Genomic DNA, 26,689 nt, shown 5'->3' with positions numbered 1-26,689 from the left:
TAATGGAGCAGCAGAGCGTGCAGTACAGACCATTAAACAGAAGCTGAAGAAAGCGCAGCTAGAGAATGATTTGCACACATAGATAGCGAGAATTTCGCTCACATCCCGAACCACTCCGCACGAAGTAACAGGTTGTAGCCACGCTGAACTTCTCATGAACCGGAAGTTAAAAACGGCATTAGATTTACTATGGCCTGAGTTACGGACCACAGTGATGTCTCATCAGATCTCTCAGACTTTCCAAGTCAACAGAGGATCGGCAGGAGCCGTAGCCACACCACTGAGAACGTTTTCGCATGTAGTTTTCGTCTAGGCAACGGTAGAGGCGAACAAAGGTATGCGGCAGTGCTAAGACTACCAGATGACCGCCAATAGACGCGGCACCATGATCATGTGCGAGCGGTGCCGTGGCAGCCTGAGCCGTCAAGAGTATTCTGGCCACTTCGACACAGACCCTCCAGATGCTTCAAGCGTGCAACGAGCTGTCGCCTCCTCGTCGCCAGTTATGTTCTCCCTAGGCAGCACACAGACAAGGCTCAGTTCAAATGTTGACTAACCTATGCAGCCAGCAGCAAGTTTATTTCAACGATCACGAGAAGCTGAAGAAAGCGCAGCTAGAGAATGATTTGCACACATAGATAGCGAGAATTTCGCTCACATCCCGAACCACTCCGCACGAAGTAACAGGTTGTAGCCACGCTGAACTTCTCATGAACCGGAAGTTAAAAACGGTTTTAGATTTACTATGGCATGACTTACGGTCACGGTGATGTCTCATCAGATCTCTCAGACTTTCCAGGTCAACAGAGGATCGGCAGGAGCCGTAGCCACACCACTGAGAACGTTTTCGCATGTAGTTTTCGTCTAGGCAACGGTAGAGGCGAACAAAGGTATGCGGCAGTGCTAAGACAACCAGATGACCGCCAATGGACGCGGCACCATGATCATGTGCGAGCGGTGCCGTGGCAGCCTGGGCCGTCAGAGTATTCTGGCCACTTCGACACAGACCCTCCAGATGCTTCAGATGCTTCAAGCGTGCAATGAGCTGTCGCCTCCTCGTCGCCAGTTATGTTCTCCCTAGGCAGCACACAGACAAGGCTCAGTTCAAATGTTGACTAACCTATGCAGCCAGCAGCAAGTTTATTTCAATGATCATAGGAGCGATAAAAGGCGCCATCCTGTGGCGCTATGTGAAACTGCTTAGGCTGATAGCAGCAACATAACGGTTACCTTCTGCACTTTTCAGGCGATAGGGATGGGCCGACTCATTTGATCTCTCCTTCAGCAGCGCTCACGCGCTTTTATCCACTAGTGAAAGTTGCGATGGGCGGGGGTATGCTATCAATTTGGACTTGTTACGGAACATGGGGGCGACGGCGAAAACTCACCAAGAGTGTTCATATAATTTCTATCGCGTTTTTTTTTACTGTAAAATAAGTGTTTGGGAATATATCTGCCTTCAGTCCCTTTTTTGTTTAATTTGAGGGTTTATTTTTCTAATTTTCGACCGAACCTGCATATAACGAAATCATCTTTGTAACGAATTTTTCTGGGAGTTAAATTCGTACTATCCAGGTTTAACTGTACTGAGTATTATTTGGACGTTTCAGGCCTTTGCAGATTAAAGGGAGCAGATAATCATGCACCTTGAGGGCATGCTTCTCTATAAGATACTGCAGGTAACAACGAACCCTAGAGAAAGGCCACCATACCTGCAAAGTTCAAGGATTCTGAATCCGGCAGATTTCCGAAACGGGCGGCGGGGTGGGGGTGGGGGTTGAATTATTTTTCGCTATTTTATTGGCTCCAAAAGAAAACAGAACAAAAAAACATTGCTAAAAACAAGAGGGAAGGGGGGGGGTCCCAATCGCAAGCGCGAACTTCAGAGCTGCGGTCTTGTAGTAGGTTGAAGTGGCCGAACACTTGAGGGTAGGGTTTGCCACTGGTAAATAGATAGGGTTTCCCACAAGGAGAGAGTCTCCAAGGGGAGCACACATCCAGAAAGTTCACGTCATCAAAACAACTAGTAAAATCTATTTCCGTCAAAACAACTCGCGTATATCTACCTGGGACACACGTGAACGAACGGGATGGCACAGGTGACTGCCACGAAAGCACGGGTTGAAGCTTTGTTCACTGGAACGCCAAATTTGACTAGAACGCCAAAACGCGTCTAGCCCTTTCTTTAACGTGTTTACAGCCTTTAGTCTACCGCTGCATTAGCTGCATGCCCTTGGAGCTCGTAGGTCGCTATCATGTAATCGCGGCCGTGGTGTTTCGCACGAATGTTGCAGCGAACGGTAGTTTTGTTTTCAATAAGCGTGCACATGCTGCACATGTGTCTTCAAAACTGAGTCGTTTCATGCTATCTATGATCTCATCTGCCGTGGTTTTGTCCGCAGAGTTTGCAGAAAGCAGGATTGCTTTTCACTAGTCGAGCGTTGGCCACGTGCACACTTCCAGAGTTCTATAAGTTATGTCGTCGCCATACAAAATGATGTCAATAACGACTGCGGTTTCATCCACAGTTGTTATGGCACCCAACGTTTGGTGGCAACAACAACCACACGCACTGTCTTCTACAGTGCGTGCGCAGGTTGCACACGTACTTCCGATGCTTCAAGCATGCTGCTCTTGAACTTCGTTCAACGATTTCAGTACTAAAGTTCATAGCACCTGCGGCGATTAGAAAACGTGTTCAGGAACATACCAATTTTGGCCCAATAGACACAGTGGAATTTGGCTGGGAAGTTTTGTGGATCCGCATCTGCTGCCATTTCGCATCACTGATATTCTACTATACGCTTATATGAACGCCTTTTAAATTCCTTTACAATAAAGTGCGATAGGTTCGCAAAAAGCCTGGAGAGTATTGACCACCATTTTTGTCAATGCGGCCACATCACGCACAGAAATTTCAATTTCCGGGAGATTTTCATGACAGTCGTACTGACAGAATAAAACGTCGAAATTCAGGAGATCTGGCAGGTATGGGCCACGACTCACTGTAGACGTCCACGGTGATGTTGCGCTTCTGGAACTTTCCCGTGACGGAAACCATGGCAGAGACTACGTAAGTGCCACGGTCTACGTCCTGCGCAACTGGCACCAAGATGCCGTCCTCTTTGCCCTCGTAACGCTGGGGGTCGAGTTCCTCGCGATCCTTGAGCCAGCTCACCAGGGGCACAGGATTGCCTCGCACACGACATCGAATCTTGCCTGGCTGTCCCAGGATCAGGTGTTGGCTCTGCGGGCAGTCCTCCCACGTAATGTCATCTGCGAAGAAAACACTCATTCAACACACAGGGCATGCGCAAAAGCCTCTTGGTCATGGCCCGCGAGGGGCCATTGCATGGCAAGCGTGCAAAGTCGTACATTAAAAGGCTTCTTGCCGAGAAATCACAGCAATGCTAAGACCCAAGGCGTCCCTGGCAGCGCCTATTCAAGGAATTCTCAAAGGACCCCCCGACACCAATTTTGGAAACTCTATATGCTAAAGTTATTTGACAGTCCTGCGTGCGTGGGGCACTCTTGACAGCTTATTAGTGATGAGCATTGTCTATAAGACATTTTATTTTGGTTTTAAAGAAAGAAAGCGTGCTCGCTCGAATATTCATATAAAATTGACATTTTCGGTGGTTTGAAGAAGACAGGGAGTCCCCTTGGGACATTGCAGAGGTCAAGCAAGTATTGTTGACGTCGGAAAACATTTGCGGGGTACGCACAATACTCGCACCCAGCAAGGACTATTGTTCGTCACCCCTCTTTTGTGAGGCTGCTCCAAAGAATGCCTTTTTTTTATGAGGTGACGCTCGGAGCATCCACATCGTTTCATTCTTCACTGCTTGCAAACCGTGTGGGGTGCTATAACCCTGTAAAGTTGTTTGTGCTGCGTGGCGCACGTGTCCTGCGCAGAAGCCGTATTTCATGGTGACAACTATTGAGGTGGCATGTTCGCAAGCATTTATCACCACTATCATCATCATGGTTGGATGGATGGATGGATGTATCCGGCTGTGCCCTTTAGATCGGGCAGTGGCTCATGCCACCTAGCCATAAAGTCAAGTATTATCACTGTGTTTAAGAAATGAATTTCACTCGCGCCTCGTTTGTAGCCACCAATCAGTTAGCCTCCTCCTGGTTATTTCTACCCGTTTAAAGCCTATTTTACCTTCACTGTCCCTACACCCCAATGCTTTGAAAAATTTGGTGCCATTATCTTTGACCATAAGGTGGACCCTTTACAGAACATTATCAAATGTTCAGCCATTTACCTCCTCCTCTCCACACATACTACATACCGTGTCTATGCCTTCGTATTTTGCTCGGCACGTCTTGGTCCGCAATACTCCCATTCTAGCCTCAAAGAGCAGAGAGCTACCCCGAGAATTGTCGTAGATCTTTTCCCTTGCAAGTTCGGTAGGTCTCCAGTGACAATTTCTTAAGCACTCCCATCTTCCACATGTCCCTCTCCGTTTCCTTCACCATCTCCTTAACCGATGTTTCCTTTTGGCTTGGTATTATTCTGCTGTTGTCTATATAATTGGTTGACAATTTTCGAGTTTGCTTCCTCCATTTAGTATCAACATTCTTCATGTACAAGCAGCTGAAAACTTTCCTAGCCCAATGCTCATCTCCCATTTTTCTCAATCGCTCCTCAAATTCTATCTTGCTGCTAGCTTCCCTGCACTCAAACTTTGTCCATCCCATGTCTCCCTGTACCCCTTGATTTGGTGTATTCCCGTGTGCTCCCAAAGCAAGTCTACCTATGCCACGTTGTTTAATTTCCAATCTTGCTTGAACCTCTGACTTCATGCACAAGACCGCATTGGCGAACGTCAAACCCGGCACCATGACACCTTTCCAAATCCCTCTCACGACGTCATTTCTACTGTAGTTCCACAGTGCCCTATTTTTCATTACAGCTGCGTTCCTCGTGCCCTTAGTCATTACGTATCTTCCATGCTCCCTTAGATACTCAGCTCCGTTATTTATTCATATGCCCAAGTATTTGTTTTTATCCACTATTTCTAGCGTGACTTCCTGTATCTTCTGCTCACTGCCTTTGTTATCATTAAAATTCACGATTGCCAATTTTCCCCTGCTGAACATCAAATTTAACTTATCTCCCTCATTGTCACAGATGTTTATCAATCCCTGCAGATCTTCCTTGTCGGCTGTTATTACTATATCATCTGCATACATCAACGCTGACAACGACTGTTGAATGTGTTTTCCTTTCTTCGCAAAAGGGAGGCTGAGTCCGAGTCGACTACCCTTCAATTTTGGTTCTAGTCCCTGGAGATACAGCATAAATAACAAAGGTGACAAGGGACATCCCTGTCGAAGCTTGCGTAGTATCTCTATAGGTTCATATACCTGTTCTTCTCATTTGATAACTATCTTGTTACTTTTATACATATATTTTAGAAGATTAGTTATTCCATCTTCCACATATACTGCGCTCAGTAGTCCTCACAAGTCTTCTTGAATCACACTAGCGTAAGCTTCCTTGATATCTAGAAATGCCAGCCGCAGGGGCCTGCGTTATTCTTCCGCTATTGCGATACACTGCATCAATAAAAACAGATTGTCCTCCAACCTCTTTTGTTTACGGAACTCACTTTGTAGTTCTCCCAGCACCCCCTCATTCTCCACCCTTGTCTGTAGCCTTTCCTTTACTATCTGCATCAGCATCCTGTGAATAACTGATGTCACTTTTATAGGGCGGTAGTTGTTTATATCAGCTTTGTCCCCGTTTGTGTTATAGATCATGCTCATTCTGCTTAGTTTCCACCCATTGGGAGCTTCATGCTCGCTGCCTCTTTTAATGTTTGCTTAAAGTTTGGTCCTAGTTTCTTTATTAGCATAGTTGGGATGCCACCAGGTCCAGTTGATGTGCTATTATGAACCCTCTTCTCTGCCCTTTCCCGCTCTCGTCTCAGTGGAGCCACTGAGCTAATTGGTCCACCCTAATCTGGTACGGTGAATGCAGTGCTTTCTTGGTGTTTAAATTTTCCTGTCATCATTGTTTTTATATATTCCATTGCCTTATCCCCTTCTACTCTGACCCCTTGAGCTGTAGTTATAAACCTCTGTTTCATACTTGTCTTATTACTCAGAGAATCAAGATGGTCCCAAACCTTTGCAGCTGCCTTTCTATCCTTCTTGTTTACTTCCGCCATCGATTGGGCCCCCTTACTTCTAATAGTGTCACTGATCAAATCGGACACTTCCCTTCTGCAGCTCAAAAAGTTATCCGATTTTCTTTTGACATCATCTTCTGGGTAGGCGGGTAGTGCTGGCAGTGACCCCTTGTGGCAAGAGAGAATTGCGAGAGTCTCTTTTGCTGGTGGCGTTTGGCGCAAACGGTTGTCTCTCGCAGTGGGACCACCGGTGCACAGCACCGCGGGCCGTCTGCCGGGGCCCTTCTGGTGAGTCAGGTGTTGGCGACACCGTTGTATTTGTTTTGCTGTTGAGTGTTGCATAATTATGTGTAATAGTGTTTTAGCGTGTTTGAGCACAATTGTTGTATAATTATTCGTCTGACGATATCGTCATTCTAAAAGTAGTTAAATGTATGTGTTGTTGGGTTTGTTCCGACCGAGTCTGCTGTGTCCGTTCACTCCAAGAGTGGGGTGGCTCACCACCTCGAGATCCCGTGCTGGCTGCCTAATGAGAAGCTCTTGGAGCATCGGACGACCGTTTTCGCGGTTCGGTGCAAGCTTTTGCTTGAACCAGGGAAGAGTAGCCCTAGGGGGACGTCCATTGCTGGCGTCGGCGGTGTACTTTGTTGAGAGCAGGGAGATCGGTTTTTGTGACGTGTTTGAACTTGTCGGCACATTGAGTTATTTTTTTTTTTTTTGTGCCCGCAAGTGTTTTTTTTTTTTTTGTTGTTGTTGTTGGTGGTGGCTTTAAAGAACGTTGTTCAGTTGGAATGAGAGCCATGCGGTCTGCATTCTGGGGTGAGCAAAGCTTAGAGCACGTGGATTGTAGGCCAAACCCGAAGCGAGTGAGTACAGAAGCCTTGTAGGTGGTCTGAGTTTCTATGAATAGCCTTCTATCTCTTTGGATTCAGAGAGTCTGGCGTCGTTGCTGTCTGCCTTGCGGCTTGATGCCGGGGCGTCGTGACACGGGATGGTGGACGACGATCGCTCGGTAAGCTGCTGTGTGCAGTGAGCGATAGGGCCACCTTACAGAGTGAATGTCTCCTTGCGGCTGCCTTTTTTGTGTCTAGGCGGTGTGCTGGGTGGGTGCCGGTTGTTGTCGAGCGACTCATTAGGCCTAAGGCACTGCGCAGCTGCCTGTCGAAGGTGGCACAAATAGGTGAATCGAAGCATTTAGGGATAAGGCGTCAGCATCGTTCGCTGATGAGCACGTACTACACGGTTGGTAGCTGTCAGACCGCCCTTAGAACCCCTAGCTTACACGCTCAATACAGCCAACGCCGCCCCTGCGCGTAACATTCCATGGCAGGAGCGCGTGGGCATGAGCGGTGCAACCCAGAGCGATGACCACCTGATCGAGGGGACTTACGATCAAGCCGGCGTGGTTTCCGTGGCCCTTGCTATCGGTGCCGCACACCGGATCAGAAGCAAACAAACGGGCGGCGCCGCCGATGATCCACATCGGACACCGCGCAGCAATCAGTAATTCCACTGATGCGTTCGGATCACTTGCACCCTCAGTCTGTCGCACAAGTGATGCCGTAGACTCGCCCGTGCCGCTAATCGAGTTAGCGATAGCTCGAAAGAAGTTCGCAGCACTTTTGGATACTGGGGCAAGCGCTTTCCTCCTCGCAAATACGCGAGGAGGAAAGCGCGCTGAGAAAGCGAGTAACCCCTCTCCCCTGCAGCAACAATGTGCCGCGCTGCAGGGAAGGTCTGCACCCACTTTTGGTAGAGGCACAGGGCCTTTCAGAAGGGGCAAGAGCACAGCTGTCGTCGCTGTTGTATGAGTACGATGCGATGTTCACTTACCGCACTATGCCGGTCAAGCACAGAATCAACACAGATGATGCAGGACCCTGGAAATGCAATCACCGACCCGTCCACTTGGCTAAGCAAAAAGCACTTGACGCGGCCTTGGACAAACTCATCGACACAGGCATAGTTGAGAGGTCAAACAGCTAATGGGGTTTTCCAGTAGTTCAAGTTCCAAAGAAAGATGATACATATTGCCTTTGTGTAGACTACTGCAGGCTGAATAAGGTTACGAAGAATAACGCATACCCTCTTCTCTCAATTTTTTTTTTATCTTGCGATGCACAAGAAAAAGTGACCCTTGCTTTCTTTTAGCTGGGCGTCTCGGCCGCCACCGATGTATTAGCTAGCAGTACTGAGCATCGTACCACGTTGGCAAGAAGCCCGAAGCTCCCTTCCCTCTGCGCTACTGCATTGTTCTGTAGAGTGTTTTGAAATGTACGCCGCAGGAATGATGTAACCCGCGGCTGGCTGTCTTCTGCACATCGTCAGCGCCGCTGGCCAGGAATGCGGTCGTGAGATGGAGATGCCTGGGACCTGCGTCACTGCCTGCAGTCCAGCCCCATCGTGAGTGCTGGTCGCAGCCGGAAGACTTGTCGGTGCGAGTGACGGTTCGTCGCGCTGATGGCAACGATGCTGTTGCGGGTACCAGTACCGAGGTGAAGTTGTCGAGCCGGATAGTGCAGCAGTGTCGACCGGCAGAGGTGTCGTGGTGCATAGACATTGTGCAGGAACATGTGTTGTCATATTTCGTTAGAGCTTGCGTATCCGATTTCTTTCATGTTTTTCTTTTCCGGATATGGTTTGAATAAGGATATGGAGAATGTGGGGGTGCTAACACCCCCTGTAAAGTTGTGCCGCGTGGTGCACGTGTCTCGCGCAGAAGCCGTATTTCAGGGTCACAACTATGGAGCAGTAGCTGGCGTGTTCAAGAACGTTGATCACTATCATTATCATGGTTAGAATGGTAGCATTGGCAGAGACTTCTGGCGGCAAGTCTTGGTGGTGCCAAGAGAGGACTGAGCGAGTCTCTTGCTGGTGGCGTTTAGCGCGACCGGTTGTCTCTTGCTGTGGGACCCCGGTGCATGGCACTGCAGGCCATCTGCCAAGGTCCTTGTGGTGAGTCGGGCATTGGCGACACCGCCTTGTGTTTGTATGCTGTTGAGCATTGCGTAATTAAGTGTAAGGGTGTTTTAGAGCGTTTGAGCACAATTGATGTATGAATATTCGTCAGACATATCCGTCAGTAGTTAAATGTGTATGTTGTTGGTTCGTTCCGACTGCGTCCGCTGGGTCCGTTCACTCCAAGAGCGGGGTGGCTCACTACCTCGAGATCCCACAACTGCAGGTCCACCTATTTAGAAACGGCATGTCCAGCGTCACCACAGCTCGAATGCATGTAGTATCAAGCGCTGCCCCACTATGCCGTGCTAGTTTCTTTTGGTATTTAAGTGGACATATCAAACTGACGTAAAATCCTTCTGAATTAATGATGCTAACATTAATTATCTGATGTGTTAGGGCAGTTACGATTCAATTTTAGCATTACCAGATGGAAAGCTACAAATTACAGTAAAAAAGGTGCAAAAAAAGCTTTCACTCTCAGGGGTCCTTTCAATGACAACCCGAGCAGCACCTATCGATCTTGCCCCACCATATTTCTTTATTCTGTTACAAGGATTGCTTGCACACCAAAAGCCATTCGTTTCTTCCAATGAGTGCAGAGGGGGCTCTGAAAAGAAGCATGCACCGACCCTGTGAGCACATTCTCGCGATCATCGAAACATCCAATGACCATGTTCTTCCCTACGTAGGCCTGTTGATGACAAGTTGCTCAGAGAAAAGAAAGTGATTTCTGGTAGTCTTTTAGTGGTCATAAGAATCCTTCAATTTACAGATGCCAGTACATTAGTCAAACTGGCAGGTGCTTTAATGAAATGGCTAAGGAACATGATTACAATGTGTGTAATACGAATAAGTGGTTTTTTGGTTGCCCATTGCATAACTGAATTTCCTGCTGCATACAGCGCTACAATATTTGGTTCACATGGTCACAGGAGCCCCAAATACTTTCTGGCAATGCTCTAAAAGCATTAGAAGGCCCTTTTATACTTGGATTAATATAAAACAAATACATCTTCGCAAGTGTACTTTCTTGCAATAAAGCCTTTACGACAAGCCCCATTCAAATACAAGTTCAAAACATAGTTACTCCCAAGTAGAACAAGCAAATCAATGCAAGTGCAAAACACGAGGCCATATTTTTCTCCCGCTTTAGTGAGCACTGTGATGTGATCAATCGAAATCATTTCGGCACAGCTTCTGGAGGAGTTGAAACATCGCTTTGGATTAGTCAATCAGCCTCTTGGAGCAGTTGCCAGTCACACCTTTACCAACCCTCTTGTCATGCATAACAAAAAAAATATATGTATATATAAATGTATATTTATATATGTAACATACAAAAATGTGATTTCACTCCTCCTTGCTTTCCTAGAGACAGGCCTAAATATCTATCCTATATCTATGACATCAGGCTGCTTGACATTCCCTTGCGATAACCTTCTTATTCAGCTTACCCCAATGCTTCAAGCTGCATGAATTTTTCACTTTCTTTTCTTCAAAATACAGTAAAAATAGCGTCTTGGTGTGTGCTAAATTATGTAACTTCGGTCTATATGTAGCGGGATGTGGTAGGTTTCACCCTTTGGTGCAGTATAGCGCAACTGGTGTAATAATTGGTACATTCACAACTGAGGTTCATTAGTGGTAAGAGTTAATGAAGAGAATCTTAATAACCTGTACTTCGCTGAAGACATTGCCTTGATAAGTTACTGAGGGGACGAATTACAGCTCATGATTACTGAACTAGACGCAGAAAGCAGAAGAGTAGGTCTAAAAGTTAATATGCACAAAACTGAAATAATGTGCAAGAGTCGGCAGAAAACAGCACTTTGCGATCGGTGGAGAGACGCTGGAAGTTGTAAAGAAATATGCCTACTTATGACATGTAGTAACCGTGGAGTCAAACCATGAGAGTGAAATAGCTAGAAGAATAAGGATGGGGTGGATCACATTCGGCAAACATTCTCAAATCATGAATGTTAATCTGCCACTAACCCTCAAGAAGGAGGTATATAAAAGCTGCATCTTGCCAGTACTTATCTTTGGAGCAGAAACCTGGACGCTTACAAAGAGGGTTCAGCCTAAATTGAGGACGGCGCAGCAAGCGATAGAAAGGAAAATGATAAGTGGAACCTTAAGAGACAAGAAGAGAGCAGAGTGTGTCAGGGAACAAATCAGGGTAAAGGATATTACAGCTGAAATCAAGAAGATAAAAATGGAGATGGGCCGGGCACATAGCATGTAGTCAGGAAAACCACTTGTCATCAAGTGTAAGTGACTGAATTTCCAGAAAAGGCTATCGCACGAAGGGGAGACTGGAAGTTAGGTGGGCCGAAGAGATTAAAAAGTTCAGAGGTATAACGTGGCAGTAGAAAGCACAAGATGGAGTTGATTGGCAGATCATAGAAGAGGTTTTTGCCCTGCACTTAACGTAGTCAGGCTGATGATGGTGATGCAGTAATTTCATCACTTTCAGCTGCTGGTTCCCCAAAAGACACACACTAGCTTGCATGCTCATGGTGTAATAAAAAAAAAGTACTCACGGTAGAAGGTGATGTGAACAGTGACGGAAAGAGGAATGGTGCTTCCATAGAGGGCGCTGCATGTGTAAGATCCACTGTCCTGTGGAGATGGGCTGTCGAAGGACAGAATGTAGCTGTCACCCGTAGACACCACTCGTATGTTCTGTTCACTGTAACAGGCAGGAAAAGCACTCAATCAGAATGCCGCCTGGTTTCTTGGTTATTTTTTTATGGCAATGAGTCTCACTCACAAAAACTGTTAGTACCAGCACAGGCTGTAATACAATGTTCAAATGCTCTGGGATGTTTTGACATTGCTCTGTTTATATCATATGCAGGACACAACAGTTGATTGGTATTTTCATCTTCAAACCACACACAAGGACCGAAAGGGAAACAATTGCACTGTTTTACTCACAACTAGAAAGTTCATTAGAAAGAACACACACTTTTATACAATATGATGTCACATGCACACCGATGCCGTTTAACATAAACAACAGTGAAGTCCAACATGTGCATGAATCCACCACGTGACGTCAAAGCCACAGCAAGAAAAATTTATCACCAAAAGATGCCTGAAGAGCAGCTGAAGACTAGTCCATCAAGTTTATTGTAGAGCTTATGAGAGTAACAGTGATAGCACTAAAAAGATATCACAGATCTGTCAAGGAATATGCATTGTGCCGACAATCACATTGCTGACATCTGATGACTGTGATCCGTCTACCTTGGCTTTTCATGTTTTGGGCACAATCTTACATATAAAAAGAGTGTCTTTACTGGGGACAGCTGCCTTCTTCATTTCACAAGATAATACTGCAACAGTAGCTCATATTTCACGATTACGGTGCTACGCGTCAGCAAGCTCCCCCAATACTATTAATTCTCTGTGCATTTCCTGACCATGCTTGTCTTCTCTCAACATGCAGAGGTTATTGGCTTAAGCTGACCTGGCTATCTGTAAGTTATAGTGTCAGCTTTATACACACGGCCTGTCGTGACTTTCATGGTCTGCTATAGGTATATATTTACGATATGTGGCATATACGAATATATATATTAGTATTAGCGCTAAAACACCCTACTCTCTTCATGTGCCACATGTGATTCTTTCAAACACTAAATGTGACACTGTCGCAGCAAAATTAAAAACGTCGCAGTTTTACCACAAGGGCAAAGGAATGAATGTGATAGCAATCACTTGAATTTCACACAAAAAACAGACACAAGATTGAAAATGCACAGTGCGTTGCTCAAGAAAAAAATACACAAATAGAACACAGACAGGACGAGTGCAAACTAACAACGTTCATAGCTGAACACTCAATGCGCTGCTTGAACACGAAGGATGCACAAAACATGTGCACAGATACACACACAGGTTGAGCGGAAACTATTGTCACAATTGTTACCACACAAAGTTCTAAAAGTGCACTCTTTTTTGAAACGGGGCACTTCGCAGCAAAGTGAAGGAAGATTCATGCGCTAACTACAATGCAATCGTTCCAGTAAAAGCCCGAGACGTACAATTTTCGCGTACTGCAAAATAGGCACGCACCCACCGTAAGGTAAAGTACACGTTCATAAACAAATTCCACCGCACACACGTCATTAAAATGCAGTGGTGCTGTTGATGATGATGATATATGGTGTTTTTTGGCGCAAGGGCCATTTGATGGCCAAAGAGCGCCAGTTCATGGGATAAGGAATGTGGACAATGATTGTGATTAGCGGCTGTATAAGGGCCATAAAATTCCTCGCGGTAAGGCGGGTAAAAACATACAAGTAATAAAATCATGACCATGCCGTGAAAGGTGTGTGTCGTGCGAATAGATGACAAAAGTTGATGATAATAAAAACGATGGCGGACATGTATGGCATTAGCACAAGTGCCTCACTCGTTCGTACCCTTGCGTCCAAGGGCCGTGAGGCAAGTGCTTTGTTGTGTAGCCACCGCAGCGAAAACCTCTCTGGAGAGGTCGTGCTACGGAATGCCCGGGTATATGATATGAAAATTATGAATTTCTTTTAAAAACGCTAACAATGATTTATAACTAAAAAGCGGTTCCCTACCAACGAACATTGCAGGGTGTAAAGGTATATGTTGTCGGTAGGGTAACGGAAAATGCTGTTTTCTTAGAGATTCTAAGTGTTTGCACTGAATTAACATGTGAAGGACTGTCAATGCTTCACCACATCTGTCACACAATGGTGGATCGCCTACGGACAAAAGATATGTGTGTGTCGTGTATGTGTGTCCTATCCAGAGTCTCGTTAGTATTACCTCTGTATGGCGCGATTTTGATACTGGCAGCCAATGACCAAGATGTGGCTTAAAAATGTGTAGTTTATTTTGTGTGTGTGTATCCCACTTGCTCTGCCAGTATACCCTGAGGTTTCGTTTGAGAGACGGCTTAAGATCAAGGGCCGGGATTGATATGGGTGTAGGGGCAGTGCTTTTGTGGACGGATGCAGCGAGCTGATCCGCCCTCACGTTGCCTTGAATCTCTCGGTGCCCTGGCACCCAGCACACTACAACATGTTGGTTGAGTGTGTAGAGTGAGCATAAAATGGAGTAAAGTGAGACGAGGACCGGGTTTTTTGTTTTTTAAGACTGCAGGGCCGTTACCACACTAAGGGAGTCTGTATAAACTACTGCTTTTTGTAAATGTTTGATGTGTTTAGCTGCCACAAGTATCGCGTAAGCTTCCGCTGTGAAGATACTTGTGCCTGGATGCAGAGGGCCAGCATCCGAAAAGAATGGGCCGACAACAGCGTAGGACACAGAGGAGTTGGACTTGGAGGCATCTGTAAAGAACTCAGGACGTGTGTATTTGTGTTTAAGTTCCAGGAAGTATGTTCGGATATGGGCAATAGGCGCATGTTTTGTAACTTCAAGAAAGGACACATCGCAGTCAATAGTCTGCCATTGCCACGGTGGCGGATATGCTACAGGAGCCATTAAACTGTGTTCAAGTGACTCCAGTTTCCTCAGCTAGACTTTTCAGGCGAACTGAGAAGGGCTGCCTCATCGAAGGCCTGTTTTGAAACAGAATGGAGCTCGACAAATCATTAATAGTAGAGTATGAGGGGTGCTTCTTATCTGCTTTCACCTTAAGGAAATAAACAAAGGACATGTAAGTTCTCTGCAGATGAAGCGACCACTCATTTGACTCAACATAAAGGCTTTCTACATTGCTGGTGCGAAAAGCACCCGTAGAAAGGCGGATGCCCAAATGGTGCACGGGGTTCAGCATCTTCAAAGCACTTTGAGTTGCAGACTGATAAACAACGGCCCCATAATCTAAGCGGGTGTGAATGAGGCTTCGATACAGATTCATGAGACATTGCCTGTCACTACCCCACGTAGTACGAGACAACACTTTTAAAACATTCATGGCTTTTAAGCATTTTGTTTTTAAATACTTGATGTGCGGTACGAAGGCCAACTTGTTGTCCAATATTAATCCTAAGAACTTATGCTCCGCATTAACAGACAAACGTTGACCGTTCAGTTCAATGTCGGGTTCTAAGTGCATGCCTCTCTTTCGAGAGAACAAGACACACGTGCTTTTTTATGGGTTCAGTCGGAAGCCGTTTTCCTCTGCCCATTTGGAGACCTTGTTTAAACTTACCTGGACCTTCCGCTCACACATTACCAGATTGCAAGACCTAAAGCCAAGCTGGACGTCATCGACATATGTACAATAAAACATATTGTGAGGGATGGTCAAGCGCAAGGAATTCATTTTTATGAGAAAAAGTGTGCAGCTAAGTACACCACCTTGTGGCACGCCTGTTTCCTGGACAAATGTTTGGGAAAGAACCGTGCCCACACGGACACGGAATGTCCGGTTTGACAGGTAACTTTCGATTATGTGAAACATTCTTCCGCGCACGCCAAGGTGGGACAGGTCTCTTAGAATTCCAAAACGCCATGTTGTATCATAAGCCTTTTCGATATCGAGGAACACAGAGAGAAAATATTGTTTATGGACCAAGGCGTCTCTGATCTGTGCCTCGATACGAACAAGGTGGTCTGTGGTGGACCTACTTTCTCGATACCCGCACTGAAATGGGTCGAGCAAATTGTTTGTTTCAAGAAAATGTACAAGGCGGCAGTTTATCATTTTTTCGAAGACTTTGCACAAGCAGCTTGTAAGTGCAATATGCCTATAACTCGAGGGTAAAGAAGGATCCTTGCCCTCTTTCAAAATGGGAATAATAATAGCCTCCTTCCAGGAGGTAGGGATAGTGCCAGAAAACCAGATAGCATTGTACAAACAAAGTAAGGTTTTTCGTGTTTCGTTTGGTAGGTTTTTTAACATTTCATACACCACACGGTCAGAACCTGGGGCAGAAGTACTACAGGAGTTTAGAGACATTCGCAGCTCAGCTAGACTGAAAGCTTGGTTATATGCCTCGGATCTAGTGCATTTGTGTTCGAGTTTCTGCTTTTCTATTCTTGTTCTGTATTTTTGGAAAGTGTCAGTATAGTGGGATGAGCTGCACATCTGTTCGAAGTGTGCACCGAGGAAGTTTGCCTGATCTTCCAAGGTATCAATCTGAGTGTCCACGAGTGGAAGTGTGTGTACTTGTTTTCCTGCTATCCTACCGACCATGTTCCAGACTTTAGCCTCCTGTGTGTATGAATTGATCCCTGACAAAAACTTCTGCCAGCTTTCTCTTCTGGCCTGCCGACGCGTTCTCCTGCCTTGAGACTTTACGTTATTGAAGGTGTCAAGATTTTCAGCTGTCGGTGAGTTCCGAAGCAGCCTCCAAGCTCTGTTTTGCTGTTTGCGCGCGTTTCGGCATTCAGAGTTCCACAATGGCACACGCCGTTTTCCTGGGTGTCCATTTGTTTGTGGGATGCATTTTGTTGCAGCATCAATCAAAAAAGCTGTGAAGTAGTCGACAGCAACATCAATGCTTAAAGTACATATGTCACTCCAATCTATACGAGCGATGGTATAAAACCGTTCCCAGTCGGCTCTGTTTATGAGCCATTTAGGAACACGGGGTGGACACTCATTTGCTGTAGTTGTGCTCAAAACTATGGGAAAGTGGTCACTTCCGTACAGATTACTGACGACTTTCCACTGGAGTAGAGGCACAAGAGATGGAGATACTATGCTTAGGTCTATGGAGGAGTAGGTGTTATGTGCGAGATTATAATAGGTTGGTTCTTTTCTACTTAGGAGACATGCGTTCGACGAGAGAAGGAACTGTTCAATCAGTCGGCCTCGCGCATCGCAACGAGAGTCTCCCCATAGCCTGCTATGCGCATTGAAGTCTCCAAGGAGAACATAAGGCTGCGGAAGTTCATCAATTTAAGAGTGTAAATCGCGTTTTTGCAGCTGATAGCTGGGAGGAATGTAAATAGTGCAGATTGTGATCAGTTTATCAAAAAGAACCGCTCGAACAGCCACTGCCTCAAGGGATGTTTGGAGTTGTAAATGTGTGCATGCAATTCCTTGATTCACTATGATGGCAACACCTCCGGATGATGTCATGGCATCATCACGGTCCTTTCGAAAAATAACATATTTACGAAGAAAATTTGTGTGTTTCTTGTACACACAGCACTTTTGGTGAGTGTTCGTGTAAGAGTTCTTGGATGTCGTCAAGGTTTCTGAGAAGGCCCCTGACGTTCCATTGTATAATTTGAGTGTTCATGGTGAATGTAAAATAGTGCTGTGGGTACGAAAAGCGAGTGGCTGTTTAGACGGGGAATTTGAGTTCACTTAACAGGGCCGTCACCAGGCCCTGTTATTTGCTTTTTTGTTTTCTTGGCGCGCTCCAAGGAGCCACGCCACTCTTTCGGCACCAAGGGTACCGACGTATCCATTGCCTCCTCGGAGGCACTGGATGCCCGCACAAGCGGGCTGTTAGTTCGGATTTCGGGCCTCGCCTGGTGAGGCGAGGCCTTGAGACCCGAGGACTCTGAAGTCTCCGGTCTCTGTTTGGGAGTAGGCGGTGTAGCCTGGGCTACAGCCGCCTTGGGGGCAGGTGCCACAACCGCCGGCTCCGTATGCGCGGGCCGAAGGAGTGGCGAAGGCTGATGCGGCGGTGCCCCCTGACGCGCCGCATCAGCGTATGTAGGTCCATAGAATGGAGCGACTCTTCGCCGTGCTTCCTTAAATGATATGTTCTCCTTCATCTTTAATGTAATTATTTCTTTTTCTTTTTTCCAGTATGTGCAGGAGCGTGAATATGCGGCATGGTTTCCTTCGCAGTTTACACAGTGTGGCGGTTGTTTGCAGTTCTCAGACACGTGGCCTAGGACTCCACATTGTGCACAAGTCTGGCGCCCACGACAGGTTTTAGAGCCATGGCCATACCTCTGGCATTGGAAGCAACAACGAAGGTTTGGTATATACGGCCTGATAGATGTTTTCGTGTGCCCTGTTTGAATGGAATCTGGTAGTTTACTGGATGCAAACGTGAGTATTAAGTGTTTCGTTGGTGTTTCCTTATTATCTCTTCTGATGATAATTCTCTGTACATTATTGACATTTTGGCTCTTCCACCCTTCCAAAAGTTCAGTTTCGGTCAAGTCAAGCAAGTCTGCGCCAGATACCACCACTCCGCGAGTGATGTTCATAGATCTGTGTGGTGTTACGGTGATCGGTACGTCACCAAACGTTGAGAGGCTGTCTAGCTTTACAAATTGTGTTTTGTCCCGAATTTCTAGAAGAAGGTCTCCGCTAGCCAGTTTGGTTACTTTGTATCCAGCCCCGAGTGTTTCAGTAAGACACCTGGCAACTACGAAAGGAGATACGGTCCTGGCTTGCGTTCCGGTTTTTTCACAGTGAATGACGTGGAAGTGGGGAAAAGTTCCTGTTGGCTGGTTGAATAAATTTATGTCGTCGGTGCGTACCCGCTTTAGGCCGGTACGATCAGACAGTAGAGAGAATGCGCCATGCATGCCGGTCTTATTTTTGTTCAGCAGCGTTGGCGGCCACCCGCCATGGAGCCCAACAAGGGAACGCTGCAAGTTTGCAGGTGCTGAAAGCTTGCAGACGTCAGCCGTACAACACTGCCATAACCCAATGCGCCTAGACCAAGGTAGGCTATTTGCACAGGGTTAACCCTTGCCGCCAGGAAAAATGGAAGTAAACAGAAGAGAGTAGAAGACAGGACAGATAGATAGTGAGAGATAAAGACGAAGATGCAGGCAGAGAGAGATAGGAAAAGGCGACTGCCGATTTCCCCTGGGTGGGTCAGCCCAGGGGTGCCGTCTACGTGAAGCCGGGGCCAAAGGGGTGTGTTGCCTCTGCCGGGGGGCCTTAAAGAAAGGTCCAATCACCCAACATTGGCTCAACCCCCAGGATCCCCTTTTCCCCGGACACGGCAAAGCCACGCACGGCTAGGCGTGGGAGGGGGTCAAAACTCCCTTGTTAGCTCGGGTCCGTGGTGTCGCTACACACCAAACGCCTACTTGTGCAGGCGCACATGCTGGGAAAAAGCCGCCGTGCCTACCGCGGTTGCTACTGTGTTTGCTGATGCATGCACTGTTTGTAATTGCGCAACGAAGAAAAAGACGATGTGGAGACGGGCTACAATTATTTGTGTGGGAAGACACAAAAAGGATGGGCTAATGAATGTTATTGTGAATGCAAATGATCATTCACACTCACATCCACTCAAACTCATGAGTACTCACATTCATAATCATGACTATTATCACTTATGAATTATCACTCACCATCACACTCACGTTCACCAAGACAATACTCACTCACGTTCATACTCACTCCTACTCACACTCGCCATGTTCAAATGAGTGTGTAAGTGTACTGATGAGTGAGTGTGCCGAGCTATGTTACAAAGACAAGCACTTGAAGCGAGCAAACAGTATTGTACAATTGCCCCCCCCCCCCCATTGCTGTTTTTCTTATTGTTCTCTTGCTCGCTTTCAAACGGACAGCTTCAAACATTAAGATAATCCTGTGATTACGCTTTTTTCTTTTAATTTCACGAGGGTGCAACAGCCAAAATAGAAATTGGAGGAATTTTCCGAGCAGCAAAATGTTGCTTCTGGAGCGGCGCTACAACCTGAACTTGGAGCAAGTTACGGGGGAAAAAAGAACCTTCGTTTTTTTATCACAAAAGACCAAATTTGGAGCAGTATGAAAAACAAGGCTTCTATTTAGTATTAAAGATATGTACAAACCAGTCAACATGCCTTAATTGTGCAAAGTGAATATAAGCGCTTTTATTTCAATAAATGAAGTATTATGAACCACTCAGTCAGCTGAAAATTAAGTCCACATTAGCATTTGTCACCCCTGTCAAATCTTTTCACAGACTCTGAGGATTGAGATGTGGATCAGCTAAGCTGGCGACATGGAGATTCGTAAAACTGAGGACCAGGAGTGACGAAAAAAAAAAAAAACACTGGTGCACAGTTTTGTAAGATTTTTAGGACTGCAGAAATAACATACAGTGCTCATGATAGCCAGTAACATTTCTTAGACGTCAGCGATCATACCAGAACTCGCATTTATGCAGCGTGTACACGCGTGAGTAATTCTCCGACTAGTGCTAACAGCCCCTTCCAAATGTTGAAACGTTTTTGCGCAGGCCACTGGTGTGCTGCGGCGAAGGTGGCTTAAGCAGCGTTCTGCACGGGTTGGTACAAGGCCAAGAAATTTTTACTGCTACACTCTTACCCCGTATATATATATATATATATATATTGTAGTGACAAACATACGGGCTTGCTAGAGGTTGTGGCAGAGGCTCGTGCTGCTGCAGCTGCTGCTGAAACCGCTGGCTGCTGTCTCGCTGCTGTTCGGCCTATTAAACGGTTGCATCACCCCAGCGTGGCGTCTAGAAGTATTCTTACATTTGGTGGAGAGTGCTGGCTGTCTCAAACTGGAACTCCGTTCCCGGACTCAACCTCAACCCCCCGCTTCGCCAATGCCTGACGACATGACCCAGCCACCTGCAGTCATAATCCCATCTGTCACCTATTCCGGAATGCCGCGACAGCGAGATCCAGTAATTTTCAACGCGACCCACGACCAAGACGCCGAAGACTGGCTGTCCCAGTATGAAGCGGTAAGCGCCCACAATAAGTGGGATGACACCGACAAGCTCGCTTACCTTCATTTCTATCTGGCGGGTGTGGCAGAACTGTGGTTAAACAACCACAAAGCGGAAATACCCTCTTGGTCAATCTTCAAGACGCACTTTGCAAAAGTGTTTGGCCGACCCGCTGTTCGCAAGCTCCGCCCAGAACAGCGCTTGCGCGGCCGCGCACAGCGCTCTGGCGAGACCTTTACCTCGTATATTGAGGATATTCTGGACCTCTGCCGTCGTATCGATTCCCACATGTCTGACACTGACAAAATACGGCAAATCATGAAATGTATTGAAGACAACGCCTTCCACATGCTCGTTGCAAAAAACTCGAAAACCGTCGCCCAACTTATTCAACACTGTCAGAGTTTCAACGAGCTGCGGAGAGAGCGCATTTCTACTCGACGTCCAAACCTCGGCACGAGCTCTACATCTGCGTTAACCATTGGCGCTGTTTCATCCGAACAAAGCACCTTAATGCAGCAAATTCAGCAGTTCGTCCGAGAAGAAGTGGCGCGCCAATTGTCTTTTGTGCCGCACGTTCCGGCCAGTGCGCACACGCTGACCCCAACGCTCCGCAAGGCAATCGAAGAGCAAGTTTCTGATGCCCTTTCTCCTACATAGCATCCTTCGCCTATCTCCGCCCCTCTCACTTACACTGAGGCCGCCAGACGATCGCCGCCGTTGCTACCAAACGCCACGGATCTTGCTAGACAGACCCGTCCCGTCTACGCAGCAAGTCCCCCTGTCCGTCCCCACCCACCTCCTGTTCGCCACCCCGCACTACCATCAACTAACCCTTGGCGCACTCCGGACAACAGGCCGATTTGCTATTTCTGCCATCTTCCCGGCCATGTAGCACGCTACTGTTGTCGTCGGGATTATAACCCAACTGCTGGTGAGGCGACTTACGGCTATCGTCCAGAGCCACCACAGTCGTCTTCGTTCCCCCCCACGTCGGAACAGTCGCCGCCACGTCGCCGCGGCTTCGACAGGAATCAGTCGCCCTCACCACGGCGCCGTTCGATTTCTCCTATGCTTCCTCGATCAGCCCCCACCCAAACGGAAAACTGGCCATCTCAGTTCCCGAGGCAAGAGCTGCGCATATATAGAAACTTTCAAGGTCTCTGTTTCTACCTGCTATTGAAATAACTGTGCATATTGATGGTGTACGGGTGCAAGCGCTCGTTGATACTGGTGCTGCCGTATCTGTGCTAAGTGGTGAACTGTGCCGCAAGTTGAAGCTTGCACTGCCACTTTCCGATGTCTCTCTCCGCACGGCCACTGCGCATCACATCCAACCTTCTGCGGCGTGCACAGCTCAACTGGTCATCCAAAATATTTTGTATGTAGTCGAATTCGTTGTGTTTTCTCCATGTTCGCATGATATCGTCTTAGGCTGGGACTTTCTCTGCGCCCATCATGTTGTCGTTCACTGTGCACGTGCCGAACTAGAGTTGTCGACGATGTCTGAACTGCCCCTGTGTGAAGCGCCGACGTCTGACGTCTAAAAGACCTTTCAAGCCGCTATCTTCCCGAGTCACTGTGGCTGCGGACGCTCACATCCCTCCTCTATCCTGTGTTCTTGTGCCACTCTTCTGCGACGACGCGCCCTCTGTCACCGCCCTCTTTTATACCCTCCGGCGCCTTTGGCCTCGTAAAAAGCTTCCTTCTCCCGTTCGCAGTTGTCACCGTAGAAAACTCCCGTGGCTCCAATTATATAACAAACTCGCTTCCTACCCCAGCCATATTATTCCGTGGCGAAGTCCTCGGTCACCTTGAGGAAATTGATTCTGTTTCGTCCAGTCACCTACCTGACAACTTGCCATTATCTCACTTAAGCACCATTACCTCTGATACCACTCCCACTTCATCTCCGGAGGCTTTTTTCCCATCGATTGACCCTAAACTTCCAGCTGCTCAGCGCACCCAACTCCTGGCTCTACTAGATCGCTTCAAGATGTCATTTGACCATAGCCAACCTTCTTTGGGTCGCACATCTGCAATCGTTCACCAAATCGACACCGGTAGCCATGCACCTTTGCACCAGCGCCCATATCGAGTTTCTCACGCTTAACGCCGTGCCATTGATGATCAGGTGAACGATATGCTTCGACGTGGCGTAATACAACCTTCAAACAGCTCTTGGGCCTCTCCGGTTGTACTGGTAAAAAAGAAGGATGGTAGCATCAGATTTTGCGTTGATTAGAGGCGTTTCAATAAGATCACGAGAAAAGATGTTTATCCGCTTCCAAGAATCGATGACGCCCTCGATTGCCTACAAGGAGCAGAGTTCTTTTCTTCTTTAGACCTTCGATTGGGCTACTGGTAGGTTTCTATGAATGAAGCCGACCGCCCCAAGACTGTGTAACGCCTGACAAATTGTATGAATTTAACGTGATGCCATTCGGCCTCTGTAATGCGCCTGCCACCTTCGAGCGTCTCATGGACAACATCCTTAGAGGCTTTAAATGGAACACATGCCTGTGCTATTTGGATGACGTCGTTTTCTCGAAGGACTTCGACTCCCACCTCAGCCGCCTCGCAAGCGTCCCGACTTGTCTTTCGGACGCTGGACTGCAGCTGAATTTCAAGAAATGCCACTTCGCTGCCCGCCAGCTTACCATATTAGGGGCATGTTGTTAGCAAGCATGGTGTTCGTCCTGATCCAGCCAAGCTTACCGTTGTCGCCCACTTTCCCAGGCCAGCTACACTAAAAGAACTCCGCAGCTTCATCAGCCTCTGCTCATGCTTTCGCCGTTTTGTGCGCGATTTCGCCACCATAATCGCACCCCTGACGCAGCTACTTGCCGACAACCAAGACATCTCGGCGTGGTACCCAGCATGCGATGAAGCATTCGCCTCGTTACGGCATCTTCTGACATCACCACCTATCTTGTGTGACTTTGATCCAGACGCTAGTGGAGTAGGCCTCGGCGCTATTTTTGCTCAGCGTAAATCTCGCTTCGATGAGTATGTTGTATCTTACGCTATTCGCACCCTTACTAAAGCGGAAAAGAACTATTCAGTCACCGAGAAAGAATGCCTTGCCATTGTTTGGGCAATCAAGAAATTCCGACCTTATGTATATGACCGCCCATTTGACGTCGTGACTGATCACCACGCATTGTGTTGGTTGTCGTAATTAAAAGACCCATCTGGTCGCCTAGCTCGCTGGGCACTACGTCTCCAAGATTTTGACATTCGTGTAATTTATCGGTCAGGCTGCAAGCATTCGGACACCGACACTCTTTCTCGCTCGCCACTTTTCCACGATTATGTTACAGCGTCTGTTTCCCACTACGAATGTTCTTCATTTGAACATGTCATGTCCTCTGAGCAACACCAGGATCCATGGATAGCGTCTCTCTTAGAGTACCTGTCTCGGATGTCTCCAAGTACCGACAACAGTTTACTTCGGCGAACTGCTCGCCATTTCGTCGAACTGCTCGCCATACGGTCTTCTGTACCGGCGAAACTTCCTATTGATGGCCGCAAATGGCTGCTGGTGATACCTCGCCACTTACGTTCTGACGTCTGTGCCTTCTTCCACGCGGTTCCGCGATGCGCCCACGCAGGTGTAGTGAAGACGTATGCTCGCCTACGAATTCGATATTACTGGCGCGGAATGTACCGCTTTGTTAGGCAGTACGTCCGTTCATGTACCTTGTGCCAACGCCGGAAGAGCTCCCCTCGCACAACCATAGGACCACTCCAGCCACTGCCGTGTCCTTCTCGGCCTTTCGCCCGCATCGAAATCGACTTGTACGGTCCCCTACCATACACACCAAATGGAAACCACTTGGTCATCGTAGCCGTGGACCACCTTACGCGTTACGCCGAAACTTCGGTGCTTCCCGAGGCCACTGCTCGTGAAGTCAGCTTGTTCATTCTGCACAACCTTGTCTTCCGGCATGGTGCACCCAGTGAGCTTCTTAGTGACCGTGGGCGTTCCTTCTTATCGGAAGCGAATGCAACATCGTGCATCGAACAACCACCGCATATCACCCCCAAACCACCGGGATGACAGAGCGATTTAATCGCACGCTGGGTGACATGCTCTCCATGTATGTTTCCGATGACCATACGAACTGGGACCGCGTACTGCCACTCGTTACGTACGCTTACAAAAGCGTAATTCAATCTACAACTGGATTCTCCCCATTCCTTCTTCTTTATGGTCGGGAACTTTCATCGTTCTTGAACACTATCCTTCTGTACCGCCCAGACCCTTCAGAATCGACGACCTTGGCCGAAGAATGTCGGCAGCTTGCACGTGCGCTTACTACGCACAATCAGGCTCGCCAGAAGGACTCCCATGACCAACGCTCATCTCCATCGTCATACGCGCCTGGAACAATCGTGTGGCTCCGCGTGCCATCGTCTGCCCCAGGCCTTTGCTCAAAGTTCCCACCCAAGTATGACGGTCCGTATAGGATCTTGCGCCACACATCACCAGTCAACTACATGGTTGAACCTATTCAGCCACCAACAGAGCAACGGCGCCGCGGGCGTGAAACTGTGCACGTCGACCGTCAAAAACTTCACTACGACCCACCAGTGATGACTGTGCCATAGGTCGCCAGGATGGCTCTTTTTGCACCGGGGAGTCAATGTAGTGACAAAAATACGGGCTTGCTAGGGACGACAAAGAAGACGTTTGTTGTGGCAGAGGCTCGTGCTGCTGCAGCTGCAGCTGAAACCGCTGGCTGCTGTCTCGCTGCTGTTCGGCGCATTAAACGGTTGCATCACCCCGGCGTGGCGTCTTAACAGTATTCTTACAATATATATATATATATATATATATATATATATATATATATATATACACAATGGGGTTAGGTTTATGAAGAGACTTCTCGACTAACTTGCAAGGTAGGTTTAACTGAAAAACATTACAGCACGTGCCCGTTGGCCAGGCGACGGCATCGGATATCTATCGCATGTGCCCTTGTGATAGCAACACGTGGTTGCCGGCAACACCGGCGTTCGCAGCATGTCGAGTTTATTCACGTGCAGTAACAGCGGCACGCACTTTCAGCTTTTTTTAGTTACTCACACGATAAGAATAATGTGCGGGGTTTTACGTCCCCAAACCAAAATATGATTACCAGAGACGCCGTAGTGGAGGAATCCGGAAATTTTGCCTATATGATGTTCCTGAATGTGTGCAGACATGGCACAGAACACGGGCCTCTAGCATCTCGCCTTCACGGAAACGTGATCACTGCCACCAGAATCGAATGTGCAACCTTCAGGTCAGCAGCCGAGCACTCTAACCGCTATACTACCGCTATTACACTTTCTAACATGCCACAGCCATGTTTGCTTACTAGAGAATGCATATTTCCCGCGAAGTGAACGCATTCTTGTCTTGAAATTGTGCCGTTCCGCCGATAAATAGCCGCTGCGGTCTGCAACCGGTGGGCGCACGGCGTTGTTTCACGAGTGTCCTGACCTAATGAGTATATATTTTACACCGTAATTTACAATTAGGGTCTGCGTGAAGGAGGATTCAAAAAGTTGGAGTGAAAATTATTGCCCACGAGTGAAGCCGTACCCACTAAAAGGCGACGGCTGTGGCCACTATCTTACAAGGGACATATTAAACTGTCAGCATTCAATGATTGAAATCGGGAAGTTTACTGCAAAAAGGTCATTTCAGGTAAAAACAACTGCACCGGGCAACAAAATGACGCAAACTACAGGTGGCCAACGTGACCCCCATTTCTCACTGAAATAAGTGCAAGGGAAAATGTGAGACTGATCAAGAATTTGGGCGCATGGCGCAATTTCAGCAAATTTCATAGTTTTGGCACAGCTTTGCACAAAAATGAATTGTATCAAATTGGCACAATCGGTGCAGCTGTTGCACTCCTGATTTTAACATAGAACCACCTGCCTGTACAAACTCTCATAGATATGATGTTCCAGAATCGCACAATAAACAGTTAAACAACCACTTACCAG

General features: G+C 47.3%; 1 protein-coding gene across 11 annotated transcripts in view; it reads right to left on the bottom strand.

The window, feature by feature from the left end:
• Fas2 (neural cell adhesion molecule fasciclin 2) overlaps positions 1–26,689 on the bottom strand; it is a 335,700-nt gene that overhangs the window by 291,000 nt on the left and 18,011 nt on the right. For all 11 annotated transcript variants that reach the window (XM_037423629.2, XM_037423630.2, XM_075893992.1 and 8 more), the window contains exons 3-4: positions 11,651–11,799; positions 3,007–3,276 (exon numbers count right to left, since the gene is read on the bottom strand). In XM_037423629.2, the coding sequence (XP_037279526.1) occupies positions 3,007–3,276; positions 11,651–11,799 (419 nt within the window). The remainder of the gene's footprint in view (positions 1–3,006; positions 3,277–11,650; positions 11,800–26,689) is intronic.

The sequence above is a fragment of the Rhipicephalus microplus genome, chromosome 4, assembly GCF_043290135.1.
Source record: "Rhipicephalus microplus isolate Deutch F79 chromosome 4, USDA_Rmic, whole genome shotgun sequence".
Taxonomy (NCBI): domain Eukaryota; kingdom Metazoa; phylum Arthropoda; class Arachnida; order Ixodida; family Ixodidae; genus Rhipicephalus; species Rhipicephalus microplus.
Note: the sequence above shows the minus strand (reverse complement) of the source record. Positions and strands in the feature narration are given on the sequence as shown.